This window comes from Anolis carolinensis, chromosome 2, assembly GCF_035594765.1.
Source record: "Anolis carolinensis isolate JA03-04 chromosome 2, rAnoCar3.1.pri, whole genome shotgun sequence".
In the NCBI taxonomy this organism is placed as follows: domain Eukaryota; kingdom Metazoa; phylum Chordata; class Lepidosauria; order Squamata; family Dactyloidae; genus Anolis; species Anolis carolinensis.
This window is the reverse complement of record NC_085842.1, coordinates 139,832,466-139,851,915: the sequence shown is the minus strand read 5'-3', so window position 1 is coordinate 139,851,915 and position 19,450 is coordinate 139,832,466. Positions and strand designations below refer to the sequence as shown.

At 43.2% G+C, this 19,450-nt stretch overlaps 1 protein-coding gene across 1 annotated transcript in view; it reads left to right on the top strand.

Moving 5' to 3' along the window:
* Nucleotides 1-2,140: 2,140 nt before the first annotated feature.
* The window catches only part of gas7 (growth arrest specific 7), a 186,668-nt gene continuing 169,358 nt past the window's right edge, over nucleotides 2,141-19,450 (top strand). Inside the window, exon 1 of the mRNA XM_062970672.1 lies at nucleotides 2,141-2,449. Within this exon, the coding sequence (XP_062826742.1) occupies nucleotides 2,240-2,449 (210 nt within the window). The 5' untranslated portion in view covers nucleotides 2,141-2,239. The remainder of the gene's footprint in view (nucleotides 2,450-19,450) is intronic.

Here is a 19,450-nt window from a genome sequence, read left to right as displayed (position 1 = left end):
TCAGTAGACATGATTCTGTTTTTACTTTTAGTATCATAAGGAGTTCTCCAAGGGTATTTTGCATTGTTGTTGTTCATAGGTTTACCCTCCAGACCATGAAATACCAACTTACATTGGTAAATGGCTCACAGCAGCCATGTAGCTGGGGGGGGGGGGGGGGGAGGCTTGAGAGGCTTCAGCCCCCCCCCTCCCCCGAAATTCTCCGAGTGGTCCGTGAGAAGGCCTTACATTTATTATTTAAACTGTTATGTTTATTCATATCATGATCTGATCACCATGCTCAATATATCCCATATACATGGGGGTATTGGGATAACTATACAAAAGGTTTGCTAGGGTAGATCCTCTCCCATCCAGACTCAGCCCCCCACCCCCAGCAAAATCCTGGCTATGGGCCTGGCTCACAGGCTTTGCTTTTATGGGAAGTTAAATAGATAAGGAAAAAAAACCCCATGATTTTCTGTAAAGAATAGGCTTCACTGCTGCTTTTAACACACAAGAGCAAAGCACAGACTCAAGTCTTTGCTTCAAATGACATTCATTTTCAGCATTATCTCGCTAATACAAACTTTCCTGCAGGGTTTGGCTGGTTTGAAGAACTGAAATTTCACCTTTTCTTTTGAAATAAAGTTTGTCAAGGCGTTCCTTTCAGACCATGCCTTCAGGTGTCCTTCAAAGATGCTAACAACAGTTTGGCCTACACTTGAACTTTCTGCATTTGCAGACGTGAGAATGTGGTAGCTTTCCTCCACTTTTGTATTTTGTTTCCTTCTGTTTTTGCACCTCCTGCTTCTTGACATCAAATGTACTGACTCTACTTTCTGTCTCATAAAACATTTTTTCTTCAAAATGTTTTAAAAAGCTAAACTGAAAAGATACAATGTTTTACTAACATCTTTCACAGGGGGATGAAAAGGAGAGACACTCTAAGGTGTTCTGAGTGTACTTACTTTCTCCAGAAAGTAAATCCCTCAGAATGGAGCAAAGGCTTAATGAAAGCACTCTACCTGAAGGATGTCATAAGGAAGAGGGAGCAGGCTTGTTTTCTACTGCATTGGAAACTAGGGCTCAGAGCAATGGTATCAAATTACAGGAAAGGAGATTCCACCTGAACATTAACTTCCTGGCCGTAAGAGTTGTTCAGCAGTCGAACTCTCTGCTTTGGAGTAAGGTGGCAGCTCCTTCCTTGGAGGCTTTTAAACAGAGGCCATTTGTCAGGGGTGCTTTGATTGTGTTTGGCAGGGGGGTTGGGCTAGATGGCCCATGCGATCTCTCCCAATTCTATTATTCGATTGATCTATGATTCTTCAAGGGGGCTCCTATGCCATTTTTTCTAGTAAGAAAGAAGATAGAAGAATTTTGCAACGCTACAAATTGGAGTAATTTCTAAGGTGACATCATTTTTTTCCTTTTCGTAAGGTTATGATTGTTGGAGCCCCCGATGGTGCAGCAGGCTAAACCGCTGAGCTGTTGAATTTGCTGACTGAAAGGCTGGTGGTTCAAATCTGGGGAGCAGGGTGAGTTCTTGCTGTTAGCCCCAGCTTCTGCCAACCTAGCAGCTTGAAAACATGCACATGTGAGTAGATCAATAGGTACTGCTCCAGCGGGAAGGTAATGGCGCTCCAAGCAGTCATACTGGCCACATGACCTTGGAGGCGTCTACAGACAACGCCGGCTCTTCAGCTTAGAAATTGCACCAACCCCCCCAGAGTGGGACATGACTAGACTTAATGTCAAGGGGAAACTTTTATCTTTAGCTATGATTGCCAAAAGGTTATTATCCCAGAGAGTGGGTGCAGTCATTCCCAATAGCAATTTAGGGTAGGAAGGATCTTTGCTTCTGGGTAGAGCAGAAATAAAAGTAAAATACTCGAGCCAAGGGGTGGCACCATTAAGAGGCCCTTCTGGGGCGCACCTGCACACGTGTTCGTGGAATCCCCACACACCTCCAGAGAGAAGGCCAGGCGCGGGCGATGTCTCGGAGCGGGTGGGCGAAGAGGCGCAGCAGGGGCAGGAGCAGCAGTGCCTGGCTGCCTCCAGTTCGGGAGGGCGGGGCTATCCTTGGGGGCGGGGCGGGAGGCTCGGCGGCGCCCAATCAGGCCGAGGGAGGGAAGGCGGGGGGCGGGGCTCCCAGGCAGCGGAGGCGGCCGGGCACTGGACTCGGCACCTGTGGCGGCCAGAGCGCACTCCGGAGGCGACGAGCGAGTCCTGTTCTGCCTGGCTGCTCGGCTGTGCGGCGATGGCTCCTCCGGGGCTGGTGCCGGGGCTGGGGGCGCGCTGCCGGACCCTGTACCCCTTCTCCGGGGAGCGGCACCGGCAGGGGCTGCGCTTCGCGGCGGGGGAGCTGCTCACCGTCCTGCAGGCGGGGCCCGACGGCGGATGGTGGGAAGGCGAGACCGCCGAGGGGCTCCGCGGATGGTTCCCCGCCAGCTACGTCCAGCTGGTCGAGGTGAGGAGGATGCCGAGGCGGGAAAGGAGGGGAGGGCGTGGGCGGCGCCTCTTGCGCTAGTGGGGGCTGCATCGAGGCCCCCGAAGTTCCTGCCCTCGCCCGGGCCCCGCTGCAAGGGGCCCGTCCTGCTCCTCTCCTTCAGGTCTACTCTGGGGCTGCTTTTTCGGCTCCTCTTAATGGATTCCTTTTTCTCCTTATCCCGCCTCTCTCCCAGTACAGGGATCATAAACAGGACAGCTTGGACGTGGACGGCAGCGTCTAACTCAGGCCTGGGCCAACTTGGGCCCTCCCTCCAGGTGCCGTGGACTTCGACTCCCGCCATCCCTAACAGCCTCAGACCCCTTTTTTTCCCCCTCAGCCGCTCAAGGGTCTTCTTCTCCTCCTTCTCCTCGCTTAAGCGGCTGAGGGGGGAAAGGAAGGGGCCTGAGGCTGCTAGGGATGGCGGGAGTCGAAGTCCACGGCACCTGGAGGGAGGGCCCAAGTTGGCCCAGGCCTGCTCTAACGTGTGCCTGCAATACGTGTTTATTAGTTCGAAGTTGAATGTGAAGGCTCTCGTGGCCGGCTTGCTGTGAGTTTTCCGGACCGTATGGCCATGTTCCAGAAGCATTCTCTCCTCACAAGGTTACTTGTGAGGTCTGTTGGAAACTAGGCAAGTGGGGTTTCTATATCTGTGGTGGGAGAAAGAACTCTTGCCTGTTTGAATGGTGCAGTTGGCCACCTTGATTAGCATTGAATAACCTTTCAGCTTCAAGGTCTGGCTGCTTACTGACTGGGGGAATCCTTTGTTGGAAGGTGTTAGCTGGCCCCGGTTGATTCCTGTCTGGAATTCCTCTGTTTTCTGAGTGGCGTTCTTTATTTTCTGTCCTGATTTTGGATATTGCCTTGGGCAAGAGCGTGTTGGGGGGGGGGGCACCGCTGGCCCGATTATATATATTTTTTTCTCGTGTCAGGAGTTGACACTTCAAGTCACTTCTAATGTGAGAGAATTGGCCGCCTGCAAGGACGTTCCCCAGGGGACTCCCGGGTGTTTGATGTTTTGCCATCCTGTGGGAGGCTTCTCATGTCCCCGCATGAGAAGCCGCCGGGCCCGACGATGGTGGCAAGGGATGCCCCCGGAGAGCTACTTGTGGGTGCAAGGTGGGGATTGTGGGCCCAGGGGCTCCGGTGGGCTGTCTCCTGGGGCATTACTTTGCTCCTCGAGATTCAGTTTCTGTTGGGGTTTCTGGTTTCTGTTTTGTTTTGCTTCCAGCAGTGCCCCCCCCCTCCCACCCCTAGATGGGTCTGGCCAAGCCCTCCCTTCGCTGCAGCCCTGCCAGTGCCTGCCTGTGCCTCTCCTCCCTTCACAGCCCTGGCCCTGTTTGGCTCCCACCGAGGCCTGTAGGTGGGCTGCTTCTTTCCAACAGGCGTGGATGAAGTGTTCCTTTCAGGGAAGGAAGAAAACTGGGCTCCAGATTTAATTCATCACATGATAGATGAGTAACTCCCTTCCCTCACAACACAGGAACAGAGGGAAGCGTGCCTTCTCCTGAGTCAGACCAGGGTGGGCTACAGGACTCCAGGCGCTTCAGGCAGGGGTTCTGGCAGGGAGAGCCCCCACTGGAAGCTCTGGAGCCCCCCCTGCCAGCACTCCCACCTGGTTGCCTTCTCTTGTATGGAGAACATGCCAAGTCCATTCACCCACTGGCCTGTGTTGCTGTTGTGTGTCATCAAGTTGGTTCCAGCTATCCCTGGGTTTTCTTGGTAGGATTTGTTAAGGAGGGTTTGCCTTTGCTTTCCTCTGAAGGTGACAGAGTGTGACTTGCCCAAGATCACCTTTTGGATTTCCAGGAGTTGAACTGTGGTTTCCAGAGTCATCAAACCACCTCTCTCTTTCCTGGCTTTCTGGGTAGAGCTAGGAAAAAATGCCTACCTGGACTCTGGAAACCCTCTTCTGTTAAGTGTTGATGACAATATGGTGCAGTGGTTCCCAACCTTTGGGCTTCCAGGTGTTTTGGACTTCAGTTCCCACAGTTCCTGACAGCTAGTAAGCTGCCTGGGATTCCTGGGAGTTGCAGTTCAAAATACCTGAAGGGCCAAAGGTTGGGAACCACTGATATAGTGGAACCATGGTACTGTCCCAGGACATGCCAAAATACACAAATCTCATTATAGACAATGGCATAATAAAATGGTGCTCCTTTTATAAGATGGCAACATCACAGTTTGCTTTTATACATTGGCAGAGGGATATTTTAAAGCCATGGTTTTTGTGTGTGTGTGTGTGTGTGTGTGTGTCAGGAGCAACTTGAGAAACTGCAAGTCGCTTCTGGTGTGAGAGAATTGGCCATTATTATTATTATTATTATTATTTATTTACAGCATTTATATTCCGCCCTTCTCACCCCGAAGGGGACTCAGGGCGAATCACATTACACACATCAAGCAAACATTCAGTGCCTTTTTAACACAGGACAAAGACAAACAACAAACATAGCTCCGAGCGGGCCTCGAACTTATGACCTCCTGGTCAGTGATTCATTGCTCTCCCGTCTGCGCCACAGCCTTTTGCCATCCTTGTGGGAGCTGGAGCTGACAGAGGGAGCTCATCCACACTCTCCCTATATTCAAACCAGCAGCCTTCAGGTCAGCAACCCAACCATCCAGTAGTTAGCAGTCCTGCTGGCAAAAGGGTTTAACCCACTGTGCCACCAGGGGCTCCATGGATGATTGACAACCTATATTCATGGATTCAGTCATACTGAGCTCAATAGAGCTCTCCCATCTGTCTTGAAATAAGGCAATGTACCATTCTCTAGTGGTCCCAAATGATTGAGCAGAATTGGCCCACCTAAGGAGTTGAGTTTTTCCAGGGACTATCAGATGTGTACTTTAATGATAAATTCCTAAGAAATAATAAAGGCAGCCTGCAATCTACCCTTATCACACAGTTTTCTTGGGAAAACTGAGCACTTGCCTTTCCTCTGAGCGTGACTTTTCCGAGGGGACCCAGTGAGTTTCTATGGCCAAACAGGGATTTAACCAAAGGTTGTGGGCCTGAATTATATGATCTTGAAGGCTGTGGCTGTCCTACATCATTTTAAAATAAGGACTCCAGAAGCTGTGTTTTTTGCTATCTACATGGAATCCTGCAACCAACCCCCGATATATACCAAGGGTCCTTTGTACTTGCACATCAGAGTCCTCCAACTATTAATTACTGGGAAACAAGAGGTGTGAGGTGCAGTTTCTGTCATGTTTCCCAAAGGTAACTGGTTGGCAGCTGTGTGAACACAATGCTAGGCTAGGCGGGTTTTTAGTCTCATCTGATTCTTCTCAGCAGCATAGTGTGTTGTATGCCTTACATTCTGTGACTTCAGTGTGATCAAAAAAATCAAATCCAAAGAGATTTTTCTACATTAATCATAAAGTCTCTATGTCGAGCTTTCTCTTAGAAGATAGCAATGTTTACATATGGCTAAGCTCTGATAGTCCACCCCACAGAGCTAAGGGGAAGTTGAGGAAAAAAGAGAGGAGATCTTTGCGAAGCCAAGTTGAGCACATGCAACATATATTCCAATTAAAATGGATGAACTTTCATTTTGGCAGGATTTATTTCTTAAATAATCGACACTGCTCAGTTCATGCACATCAGTTCTGGGATGTGCTCTGCTGCACAAGGACAGCTGAATGGTGCTAATGTAAAATGGTCCCATAGCAACTCTGAGGCAGTCTCATAATTTACGTGTTTATTAGTTTGATGCTATCATTGATTGCTTATGAAGAATGTTAGAAAAACATCCATCTTGGTATAAGACAGTCTAGCATCTTTTCATAGCCCTAATATAAGAATACCTCTGCTGGATGAAACCAAAAACCTAGCTACTCCAGCTTTTGTTTCTCAGAATAGCAAACTCATTACTTGTAATATGTGTGTGCATACCCATGTACATACACCTTCAAGTAGCCTGTCGACCTTTGATGCCCACATACATTTCATATGATATTCTTAGGCAAAGAATTCGCAGAAGTGGTTTTGCTAGTTCCATCCTCTAAAATTGTTTGGCAGTCTCCCATCCAAGTACTAACCAGGGGTGACCTTGCTTAGCTTTCAAGATCTACTCATTTGTGACAAATCTAGAAGTAGGAGGTGTGCAGAAAAGCACCCTCCCTTCTGTTTCCCAGCAACTAGTATACAAGGATATGCTGTTTCTAGGAACACCCAAGATTCCACTTAGGAGGCATTCCAGATGTTGTGTCTGGATGCTTTTTTAAACTATTTTTTCTAGACCAGAAATGACTTTGGCACAGACATACTGTCAGGACTGTATGTCAACATGTGATATGCACACTAGACAAGGCAGGAAAGGCGATTGGGGGGGGGGGGGGGGGAGAGAAAGAGAGTTTGACTGTATAGACAAATAGAACTTGTGTTGTTGAAGAAAACAAAATTTGGCTACCAGTACTAAAAACCTCTAAAATCAGAACAGTAAATAAGGAACAACACACTAAAAACAGGAATTCCAGACACGAATCAATCAGGAGCAGCTAATGACTCTGAACAGAGGATTCCCCCAGGCAGGAAGAAGCCAGGAGATGAAGCTTGCTAGGCTATTCAGTGCTAATCAAGGTGATTAATTGCAACATTCACACTGGCCTCCAATTGACAAGAGTTTCTTTCTCCCACCCTGGACCTTCCACAGATATTTAAACCTTCCTTTCTTAGTTTTCCCATATACCTCACAACACCTGAGGATGCCTGCCATAGATGTGGGCAAAACGTCAGGAGAGCTATACAGGCAGTCCCCGAGTGATAAACAATTCATAGTTAAGAACAGCAGTGAGACAATAGGAAGTGAGAAAAATCTACCTCTCAGAAGAGAAATTCACTCCTGAATAAGTTATCATGTGAAAAAGGTGTCTCAAATGAAGCTTTTCCACCAATCGTTGTTACCACGATATGCCACATTTTTCAAAATCCAATTATCACAGGGACAGAAATCTTCTGAACAGGATCACAAACAGCAAAACAAACACCACATGGGTGTTAACCCTTCCCATGCTAGCCATAGGGAATAGGCATGTATGCGTGTGTGTGTGTATATTTATGGCTGGAGTTCCACTTAAAAAATGAGCCTTTTCTAACTTACATACAAATTCAACTTAAGACCAAACCTACAAAACCTATCTTATTCATAACTTGGGGACTTCCTGTATATACAAATGTGTTACAGTTTATCATGCAAAGTTGGGTTATCATGCAGATTGAAGGTTTTTCAGGAGATAAAAGTCATGGTGGTCATTATATACTTGGAAAAACATTGGGAGGTATTTTGGATATATACCTCCAAAATATTGGGAGCTACTGAGCAGGTCTGTAGATTTTCTGTGAGGTTCAGATGCACTGCCACAAGGGCCAAACTACAATGCTGTTCAGAACACATTTATATATAGCGATGTGCTTGGTCACCTGTGGTGAATTGTCTTCAAACAACATGACAGAAGCTTCTGTACAAACTGGAAAAGAGCTGATTCTTTTTTCCATTTACACTATCAGTATGCCCCAAATAACTCAAAAGGATATGGATGAATAGTAGTTCCTGTACCATTGTTGGAGGGCTGGCCTTGGAAAGTCAAAAGCAGACTTAATAATAGATACAACAGTATGATCCCTTTACCCATTGATTTGATATGCATGTTTCCACTTAACCATTGCTCAAAAATGTTCATTGTCCAAGTCTCCAGCGTGGTCAAAATTAGGGTTCACTATTATCCACAGCTGGGGAGCTTGAAATGTATCCTTCAGGACATGATTGTACTGTACCTTCAAAATGAGTATGTATTGCATGCAAATATTGCTCCCACCTGGAAAGGAATAGAATGGTTTTCTCCTTGCAAGTCATATCTAGATTAAGGATTCTGCCACACCTCACAATTATAGCACTGTGATTCCACTTCAGCTGCCATAATTGCACCCTATTGGCATTTTCCTCAGATTAATGATTAGTTTGACCGCACCACCTGATTTTCCTGTCTGAGGATCCTAGATGCTCCTTTCTAAACTGTCAGTCCAAAGAAGGATAGTTTTTGTATAGCTGTATAGCATGAAAGGACCCTAAGTTGTTGTGATGACTCTTCAAAGTTTCTGGAGACTATGTCCACCCCTGTGCACCTCATGTGCATGTCTGTGCGGCCATCTATCTGTTTCTCTGTTTACATATGGGGAACTCAAAGTGTGAAAGGAAAATCAGCATTGGGTATTGTGTGGATATTGCATCAATATCATACCATTCGCAGTGAGCTGGTATGAGGAAATATCCTGTGCACAAAGTGATCATGCAGTCAAGAGACAATTTGCCTTCAAGTTTTTGTTTATTTTTCTGCTTATTTATGTTGCTTGCACCCATTAGGTGGAAGAACTGTGCTGCTGTACAAAAAATAAGAAAGAAAGGTCGGCAGTATGTTTTACAAACCCTTGGAGTGTTCTTGGAGTGCAACCTTAGAACCTTTAGCTGTTGACAGTTTGCAGAGGTATATATACATGAAACAGAGTTCTCCCTGGGCTCATTTTTTGGTAATGCTGAAACAGTTATATCTTTGTATTTTTACGTGTTTTTAAAACATACAACAACCAAATCCTGAATGATCATGAGAGCCCAGATGTAAGGGATATTTAAGAAAATACATAGAACTTTTATAATGAAAAGATTGTTTTTCCTAGTAGATTGTCAGCTCAGTTCACTCCCTTTCCTGTTTTTAAAAGCTTAAAACCCGTTCGCTACAACAGCAACAACACATCTCCGTATTACTACTCCCCATTGACCATGCATCTGAAGTGGTTTCTATGTCTTGTTTGTTTTCCCATCAGAGTGTAATTGCTTTCAATGAGTTTATTCCTGTTGGGCCTGTTTGCGATGATAGTGAAATGGACATAACCCTATTTATGCTGCAAGGTCTCCAGATTCATAGAGTGAGGTTGGCTAATTAGAATTGCATAAACAACCTAGGGGGCTGCATGAATGTAAGAGCACATGGTAAAACGTCTGTGATTGTGAAGGGGAACAGTACTGTATGTTGTAATTGCGTGCATGCTTTAGGACTTGTGCTAATCTCTCTTCATAGGCAAAGCAGATCTTACACGTCCAAATTACTCCACTTTTCTCTGGGATAGTGTTATGAGATGGGAGTTGGCCAGGATGTAGTCTCTTGAGTTACTTTAATCCTATGATTCTTGATTTCAGGATTAAGGTTTGGGCAGGAGCAGGACTGCTGGAGATTATCTTCATAGCATCTTGGCAGAGTAGCCAAGTATCCGTTCATTGTTAAGGCAGTTGCTTTCAATTTCTGCACTCTTCTGGAAGAGGACTATTTGCAGATTTGGGTTAAGAGAACTGTCCTTGGTTTAAGGCCAGGGATTAGGAAGCCATGCTATAGAAACCAGCAATGTGAATAGTTTTCACATGCCGAGTCCCAAGTTGTGAAGAATATCTATAGAGCCTGTTTAGGAGGATAGTTTTCTCTGAATATTGGCCCGGAGAAGGTTGGATGTGATGCTTTTGGCCGAAATATAAAAATCCTGGCTTTCAGTTTACATAGGTTTGTAGCACTTATGAGAGCAGAGAAAGTCTTTTAAAAATAGTTATGAACAGACTGGGCCTAGTGTTAAAAGGACAGAGGGGAAGGCTCTTCCAAACATACAACAGATGGCAGCTGGTTTACCTGTCTAACACTTTGCATAACTGCATGATTCACCAAATGAACCACTGTTGCATACTGTAGGTGATTCTTCCAAGCCTGATCTGATTTAAAATAAGAGACAAAACTTATTTGTTTGGTTAAAGATTTAAAGGTTGAGTATCTCTATCTGAAATGCTTGGGACCTGAAGTGTTTGGGATTTCATTTTTTTTTCATTTTGGAATATTTGTATTTGCATATATGTTCATGATGGACCCAAGTCAGAGCATTACATTTATTTAAGTTTCATATGTACCTTATATACATACCCTGAAGGCAATTTCATGCAATGTTTGAAATTATTTGCTCATGAATCAAAGTTTTGTATACTGTACATGTGCTATTATTCAGCTTGCACCCATTAGTTGCATTGCAATATTTTGGATTATAGATTTCTGGATAAGTGAAGCTTAACTTGTATTAGAAAAACCTTATTGTCCTTCAGTGACTGTCATCAGTCATAATCTTGAACCATGGTTTTTAGTGCAGGGATAGAGAGCTGCAGTCCAGCTGGCTCCTCACTCCCCCAGGCTCCAAAATGGTTGGCAGAGCTTTTCCAACCCTTGTTTGGGCTGGGAATTTGATTTTGCTTCTTTCTTTTCTCCTCATGGGCAGGGAGGAGAAGGAGAGAAAGACTGTGAGCAGGTGCTTAACAGGCTCCAGTTGGGAGTACAGCTGTCCTGACCCTAAACCAGTGGACTGGATGAGGGCAAACAAATTGAAACTTAATCCAAACTTAATCTGTCCTGGTCAGTTGGAAGGCAGACCAGAGAATAGGGATCCAGACTGTGCTGGATGGGGTCACACTCCCCCTGAAGACATAGGTCCTCCATTTGGGGGTCCTCCTGGACCTGGAGTCCCAGGTATCTGCAGTGACCAGGAGGATCTTCGCAGAATTAAAACTTGTTTGCCAACTGTGCCCCGCTCCTTGAGAAGCCAGATCTGGCCATGGTGGTACCTGTCTTAGTTACACCAGTCTGGATTACTGTAACACGTTCTGCATGGGGCTGCCTCTGAAAAGTGCTCGGAAACCTCAGCTGGTCCAAAGGACTGTAGCCAGGTAACTCACTGGGACTGGCTACAGGTAGTGGACAACCCCCCTGTTGCAGCAGCTCCATTGGCTGCCAGTCTGTTTCCTGGTACAATTTAAAGAGCTGTTATGACCTTTAAAGCCCTAGACAGTTCAGATCCTGAGAGGAAAAATGTGTAAAAATGCTATTTGCATTCTCCATATGTAATATGTAAATTTGCAGTTAGGGCTAGTCTAAGGTATTTTGCTGCCTGAAGCAAAGGAAAGGATGATGCTTTCTGCCTGCTCTGTATTCAGAAGCCAAGCAGACTGGCAGTTGAATCATCTGGTCATGAGGCAGAAGGAGCAGAATAGGACCCCTTCTACACTGTCCTTGTATCCCAGGATCAGATCCCAGGTTATCTGCATTGAACTGGATTAAATGAGTCAGCACTGCCATATAATCTGGGATAAGCAGATAATTTGGGATGAGATTTTGGGATGTAGGGCAGTGTAGAAGGGGCCTAGGTTAAAGAACTTGGGGAAACATGGCTTGGGGAAGCCATGAGGATGGTCTGCTGTCCCTCAACTCCTGCCACCCAAAGTGATCTCTTGGCTGTGTCAAATCAAAGGGCTGGCTCTGAGGTCTTGTTAGTGCTTGAACTTTATGAAGGTGTAGTTCATTTTCATGAGGTGTATGTTCTTTATGGAGATGTAATTTACACCTTCATATGAAAGTTGGACAGTATAAAAAGCTTGTAGGAAAAAATCAATTTATTTGAGAGCTGTTGGTGAAGAAGAGTTGTGTGGATACTTCGGATTGCTGAAAAGGCACATCAATAGGTCATAGAGCAAATCAGGCTGAACTCCTCCTTGAATCCAAAATGACAAACTATCATACTTTGGCCGTGTCATTAGATGATATGACTCACAAAGAAATACAGCAATCCTTGGTAAAATGGAGGGTAATAGGCAAACAGGAAGACCACATTCCAAATGGATAGAATCGATCAAGGATGTCACAGCATTGAGTCTGCAAAACCTGAGCTAAGCTGTTGAGTAGGTGGCAACTTAGAGGGCTCTCATTCATGAGGCTGTTGTAAGTCAAAGTTAGCTTGAAGGCAGTTGACACCAATGAAATCCACCTTTCCATTTGGAGCATTTAGACCAGTGGTTCCTAGCCTTTCATCTGCCATATGTTTTGGACTTCACACTCCAGAAATCATGGACCACTAGACAAGCCAACTGCAGGGACCTGAAATCTAAAGGCACCTCTAACAGAAGATAATTGAGAGAATTCTACATGGTATTTTTATGAGAAAAAATAGGATTGTCTTGGATGTATTGAGCCAAATGAAGTATATGTTATCTCATAGTTCTGCCTTTACAATGTCTTCTGTCTTTCACTTCCCTTCGCCACTTCTGTTTGTTTTCTCTTTTTTCTAACATCCTAGCCCACTCTAAGTCATGTGTATTGTGCTTCCACCTGTCTTATACTTAAAATTGTGTCACCAACTAAATATTTGGGGAGAAGGGGACAATTGGTGTGCAATCCCACAACTATAGATCTTGGATCAAGAAGCTTTCTTTATTCTATCCTCGCCCCCCTCTCCATGAAAATGCCAAGTTGTACCTCTGATCATTCTTGGCCTGCATGGCAATGGGGTTACATGTCAACACACCCAGAGGGTGTCAGGTAGGGGGAGGTTGGGCAAATAAGTGAGCTGTGGTGAAAAGATAAAATAAAGCTTTATGGACACTTGTCCAGTTTATATCAAGAGAGACATTCCACTCTCTACAGAAGAATGCAATGCAAAAGGTACATAAATGGTATAAAATTGAGTATGCATCTGTTGTGCAAAATTTACTGAGTGTGCAGTATAATGCAATGCTATGTCTGTTAAACTTGAAGTCAAGGCTTTGGTCCTCAATGGGACTTGCTCTCAGGGAAATGGAACCGTCTTGGATGAGCTTGGGAGATTCACACATTCTTATTCCCAGAAAAACCCCTGATACAGTCACTGTAGAGTTGTCATAAATTGGAAAAGACTTGAAGGCACATAACAACAACAAATGGCATAGGATTAGACTAGGGTTTTGGTTTAATTTTTTTAAATTTTTTTTGTCAGATTTTTGCTTGCTAAGCTTAGCCCTGAATAATGCAACGTCTAATATAGTTTTTTTTACAAAATAAATATGTGCATTAGATGCTGGAATAGTGATGCCAACCCAGTGTTAATTATCTTAGAACAGATTTTTTTCAATTCGTGTATCAAGGTGATTTTTTTCTCCTCTCTCTCTTTGAACCAACTTTGAGAAATCGCTTATGTAAAGAAGCAGCATCCAATGTAAATTGTGCTCTGCTAAAAACTGCCAGGACTTTTTATAGCTGCTGTCACCTCCCTTGGTTGCACATCTCTCTTATGAAGCATGATGTGTCATTCCAATACTGAAAGAGACAGCTTGGGAATTGGAGCTTCTGCCAGCACCCATTCATTCTCTTCAGTGGATTCAGTTTAGTTTTATAAAAGGCTTGGGGGAAAAACCTGGGTTCTTTTTTTTGTTAAAACAATCTATTGGAAGGTTTCTAAGAGATCTGTTGTTTTCCATGTGTTGCTTACCTACCTATGCAAATTAGATGTTTTATCTTACCATGCCTGTGTTGGGATCTTAGGGCTGTTAATTCATGGCTATTATCACAGTACACAATGCTGTGTTTTCCTGAAATGACAAGATAGATAACTCTGTGATTCTGCCACACTGTGATAAGTCATAAGAGAAACCTTGATCAGCCCAGCCTCACAGGTTGTAGTGGACATACTCTAGTCTAGTCTTAAAGTCAATGCTTTGTTTTTCACCAGGACCTCAAATTCTATCAACTACAAATGAATTGAGAACCCAAAATCCCAGACACTTCTGGCCCATTTAGGATAAGGGATACTCAACCGGAGTGATTTTATAGGTAATTTACAGTAGATTTCAAGAGAATCCAACTCCTAATAGTTATATGACAGAAACAACAAAGAGGCTGCTATCCTAAATTAGGCAGCTAAAACCAATGAGGCTAGGAATAGATTTCCCACTCTGGTTCTGGAAACAAATTCCTATGCTTAGTGTGTGTTCAAAAGTCTTTGCTGTGTATTGTTACATTTGCTTTCCTAAACCTAAGTTTTTCTTTTTGGATTTTGAATAGATGTATTTGCATATACAGTATGTTCATAATCAGTTAGCTTGGAAAGGAGACACATGTCTAAACATAATTCATTTAAGTTTCATATATATGTAACATATAACATATACACATAGTCTGAAGGTAATTTTATATACAGTATCTGTAACACTTTTGTGCATAAATAAAGGTTTTGTAGGAGTCCCTGTTGGCACAGCGGGTTAAACTACTGAGCTGCTGAACCTGCTGACCAAAAGGTCGGGGTTCAGATTCGGGGAGTGGGGTGAGCTTCCACTGTTAGCCCCAGCTTCTGCCAACCTAGCAGTTCAAACACATGCAAGTGTGAGTAGATCAATAGGTACCGCTCCGGCAGGAAGGTAACAGTGCCCAATGCATTCATGCCGGCCACATGACCTTGGATGTGTCTACGGACAACGTCGGCTCCTTGGCTTAGAAATGGAGATGAGCATCAACACTCAGAGTAAGTCAGGTCTAGACTTAATGTCAGGAGAAAACCTTTACCTTTACCTAAAGGTTTTGTACACTGAACCATAAAAAAGCAAAGGCGGAACTATCTCATGTGGAAATTTTTGGAATTTGCAGAATATTTTAGAAATCTAGACAAGGCATGCTCAACCTGTTCTTCTTGCTGGGTCTGTTGTAGAGGTCCCCTCCACAACAAGCAAGTCTGGATGTGGAGCCTTCTTTTTGCTGAGTCAAATGTTTAACTCCTTGCTCTCATGCAACTTGGAGGTGAACAAGGAAGGAACTTTCAGTATCAGGAATTAGCTAGGAAAGTCCAAGCTAGCTTTGATAGGCTCACAATGTGGCCCCTGTTGAAGAATAATTGTTTTTGGTGCCTTTATTCATGTTAAATCCCATTGCAGAGTGGAAATGGCTAGTTGAGATGTAATGAAAGTAAAGTAAAGAGGATTGGGAAATATGTAAGCAAGTTATGATTTATTAAAAAGTGTTCAGGTACAAACCTTTCCTTGAAAGGACACTTTTCACATTTGGAGGCTTTGAGTTGTGTTAATAGATAAGGAATGGAGGAAAAAGGCAGCTTTATAAATTTAGAGGTACTGCATTTATAGTATTTTGTGTCAATTTGTGTCAACTGTGTTTTACAGGTTACCGAGACTTAAAAAGCCAGGGTTCACCTGGCCATTAATTTGCTTTTAGAAACAACAAAAGAGCGTGTGGTTGAAGCCCTGTCCATGTTGGGACATGAAAGCCAGGCTTTTGTCATGTGTTCTGCCAATAAGTTAAAACCTCTTTAGGAGACTGTTTCTGTGAACTTCTGTTTTCTGAAGTTAGCCAACTATTGAGAGAGATTCTTGAGAAACATGCAATCTTTCTGTACACTGAACCATCATAAAGTAAAGATGTCACTGTTTCAGCCACCCATGTGGACAGTTTTGGATACTGAAATATTTTGGATTTTGGAATTCCAGATAAGGAATTGTGGAGCTTGGTGTTCTTTTGCCACTGATTTTTTTAAAGACCAAGTTATTTATTTAAGTAAGTGTTGGCTTTAAACTACAAATTAAAAACAAATGTTACTATAACATACAAAAATATTGCTAAAATAAAGGCAGAGATTTGCTTTTTTCATGGACAGGTTTTAATTTGCTTTAATTCTATAGGCAGTTTAATTATGGGTGGCATCTTGTTGGTGACTTCCATGGATATAAGTCCAAGGCTACTTCAATACTAACTAGTACACCCTGTTGAAATTCATGGAGTTGCTATAAGTCGACCAATGACTTGACAGTGCTGATACATGCAAAGCTCATTGTTAAAAACCCTTAGTTGATAAATAATTTGTTCTACAAAACTTGCCAAAAGAGAAAAATCTTGACCTATCAGTTGAAGGAAAACAAGATAGACAATATTCTAACTAATTTTCGACAGTATTCTTTTGAAATAATACCTGATTTGTTTTTAGCCACCTGTTGTTTATTGTCCCACCCTTTGCTGTCTGAATTCTGGGGTTTTGTAGCTTTGTTGTTTCAGATTGCTTGGTGGAATTTTATATATCACCCAAACAGTATATTTTGTTTTTACCTGAAGACAAAAACGCATATAATTTCCAGATTCTACCAGGCTGTTCCCAGGACTCTCCCCTGTGTTTTTTCTCCTGGACTATTTCTTGACACTGTGTTTGAAGTGAAAAGTTGACAAGCCTATTTCTTTGTTTGCAAAGCAGAGCAACGAGCCTGTGGTTTCCCAGATGCCATATTCTTCAAGTGTCGTGATTTGGCAGAGATACTCACAATTAATCTTAGTCTCACTTTTATTGCTTCTTTTAAAGCGTCCTGGTTTCCCTCTCCCTTTCCCACTTTCCAATTTTTCCCGCAGCTTATTTCAGTTGCCACAAACTGAGATGAGAGTGCATTCAATTAATTGAACACGTGGGAGAGAGAAGAAATCTTACCCTTTACAATAGAGTCAGGCAAAAGCAAACCTCTGCGGCCCTTCTTACTTTGTCTATTCTTTCTCATTAATGACTGTTGCCATCTTGACCACACTCTGATGTTGTTTGGCCACACATTTCAGTTTTTGTCTATGAAATACTGGTCAGTGGTCAGTGCTGGATTTACCATTATGCTTAACTGTGCTTAAGCACAGGGCCCAATTGGTCAGGGGGGCATCTTCTTGCACACACACACACACCCCTTAATTATGATGGATTTTGCTTATGTGGTGCAATTCTAAATTTGAAGGTACTGTATTCTGTTTCAGAGCGATTCCAGCTATAATGATAAGAGTTTATAGTCTATGGAAGTGTCCCACAAAGCAGGCAGTATATGCTTGCTGGGACAACTTTCTTCAGGGACCAAATAAGGAAAGGGGCCCCATAACATAACTAAATCCAGCATTGCCAGTGATGAGAGATGATGGTGAATTGTGGTCCAACAACATCTGAAGTTATTACTTCTGTCCTTATTCTTTTTCTTTCTTTCCTTTTCTTTTGTGTGTATAGGGAGAGGCACAATGTCTCTTATGAGGTTTGCTTGCTTTATGACACACTGTAGCATCACGGGATGTGGTTCCATACGGGTGTTGTTGGTGATCTCATTGGAGTGAATTCAGTGACATTCACCGAATGTGAAGGATATGAACACTCAGTTCAAGAGTGATTCAAACAATTATTTTGCAGCAGGAAGAAATTATTATTCGAGTTGATTTTTGGCCAGATAGATCAAACTTGTGTCCAGGCATTTATCAATATTAAAAAATGTCCACATGTTTGATGCTGCAACAATAATGAGTGAGGCTGGATCTTCACTGCCAAATAATGCAGTACAGTTCAGTTCAAACATATGTTTCTATACTGACTTGGCAGTGTAACTCCATCCTGAGAGGCTTAATGGAGATGTTACCTTTTTAAATTTTGTTTTTTATCAGTAGATTTTAACATTTTAATTATTTTTATACATATGTTATACTTGTTAAAAATAATAAAGATCACAATGAATTTACTTAGGCTTAGTTGGGAATACCAGAATTTGGGAATAGCACATTACAACAATCATATTATTTGTGTTGTTATTAGTGTAGGTTTAGGCATGAGGTACACAACTGCCTCCCAGTTGATTCTGACTTGTAGTGACACTAAGGCAAGTTTATCACAGGGTTCTCAGAGGGCCCTTCTAACATGCATTAAAACCTGAGAGGAAGCAGGTTGAAAAGGGGGTGGCTAAACGACATTTAGCCAAAGTGCAGGAGGAATCGGGAGGAATGAGGTTAAGGGCTGGAAAACACGTGTTTAAAAGGTGCCCCTTAAACCCAATTCTTCCTGAGAAGTATGTACCCTTCCTTGCCTTTGTATCCCAGCAGGCATGGAAAACACATGCTTTCCTTCCCTCCCACCAATGTGGACTCCTCCAGAACACATGAGTTTCTGAAAAACCCAAAACAGCTGATCAGCTGTCAAACAAAGACACAAGTGGCTCAGGGAAGCACAGGTGGAAAGCAAATGCTGCTCTCTCATTTAACACTTTGTAATGTTAAACAGAGCTTGAATTAACAATTGGGGTAAGACAGTGATCCAAGGGAAGTTTTTTAAAACAAATTTGCTCCATTATGCGCTGGACCTCATATGCGTATATATATCTGGAGTGAATTTTAAAAAGACTTCTGCTGGATGTCCCATGTCCATGCTCCAGCTTAATTTGCTTCAAAAACAGCTATAAAGATGGCAGGAGACTATGCAACGGGACTGACAGGTATGTGTTTGGACTCCCTTTGAGGTCCTGCATTTAAAAGACTCACTTCTTTCTCCTGCGTTTTGGCACTGTCTGGAAATGCCCTTAGGCTGAGAGTGTGTGACTTGCCAAAGATCACCCAGTGGATTTTCATGTTTGAACTTGGGCAACAGAATTGTAGTCTAGCACTTAAACTACTGTGCCACATTGACTGTGTACACGGATATAATAAGACAGCTGTAACATTGTTGCTGGTTTTTGGAATGTGCACCTGTGACATTATTATTGTTTACTTGTATCTTTTAAGTTGTGTTTAAGAGCATTTTAGGAGGATATTGTCCTTTAAAAAAAGTAAAATTGTTTGCTTTTTAACTTTGCATTTCCTCCTGTGAACCTGCACGATCTCTTCGTTTGTCATGGGAGGCCCTCCTCTCACTCCCACCACCTTCGCAATTGCGGTTGGTGGGGACGAGGGAGAGGGCCTTCTCCGTGGTGGCCCCCGGCTCTGGAAGTCACTCCCTAGAGAGATTAGGCAAGCCCCCACCCTCCTAATCTTTAGGAAGACCCTAAAAACTTGGCTCTTCCAACAAGCCTTTGGTTATTGCTCCTTGCTCCTGTAAGGCTTGTCCTGGAGATATTTTATCTGTTTGCACTTTATTCTATTCCTTCAGTTGGAATAGTTCCCATGTTTACTCCATCCTTAGCCCCTTATCTATGATAACAGTCTTAGGTACCTTTTTTGACTTCATTCTTCACTGTATGCACTTTATGGCCTAGTCATTTTTATGTGTTTTTATGTTTCTATTCAATCCATGTTTTATTGATATGTTTTATTGATTTGTTCTACTTGATGTGTTTTTACTATGTCTGTTATTTTTGGGCTTGGCCCCATGTAAGCCAC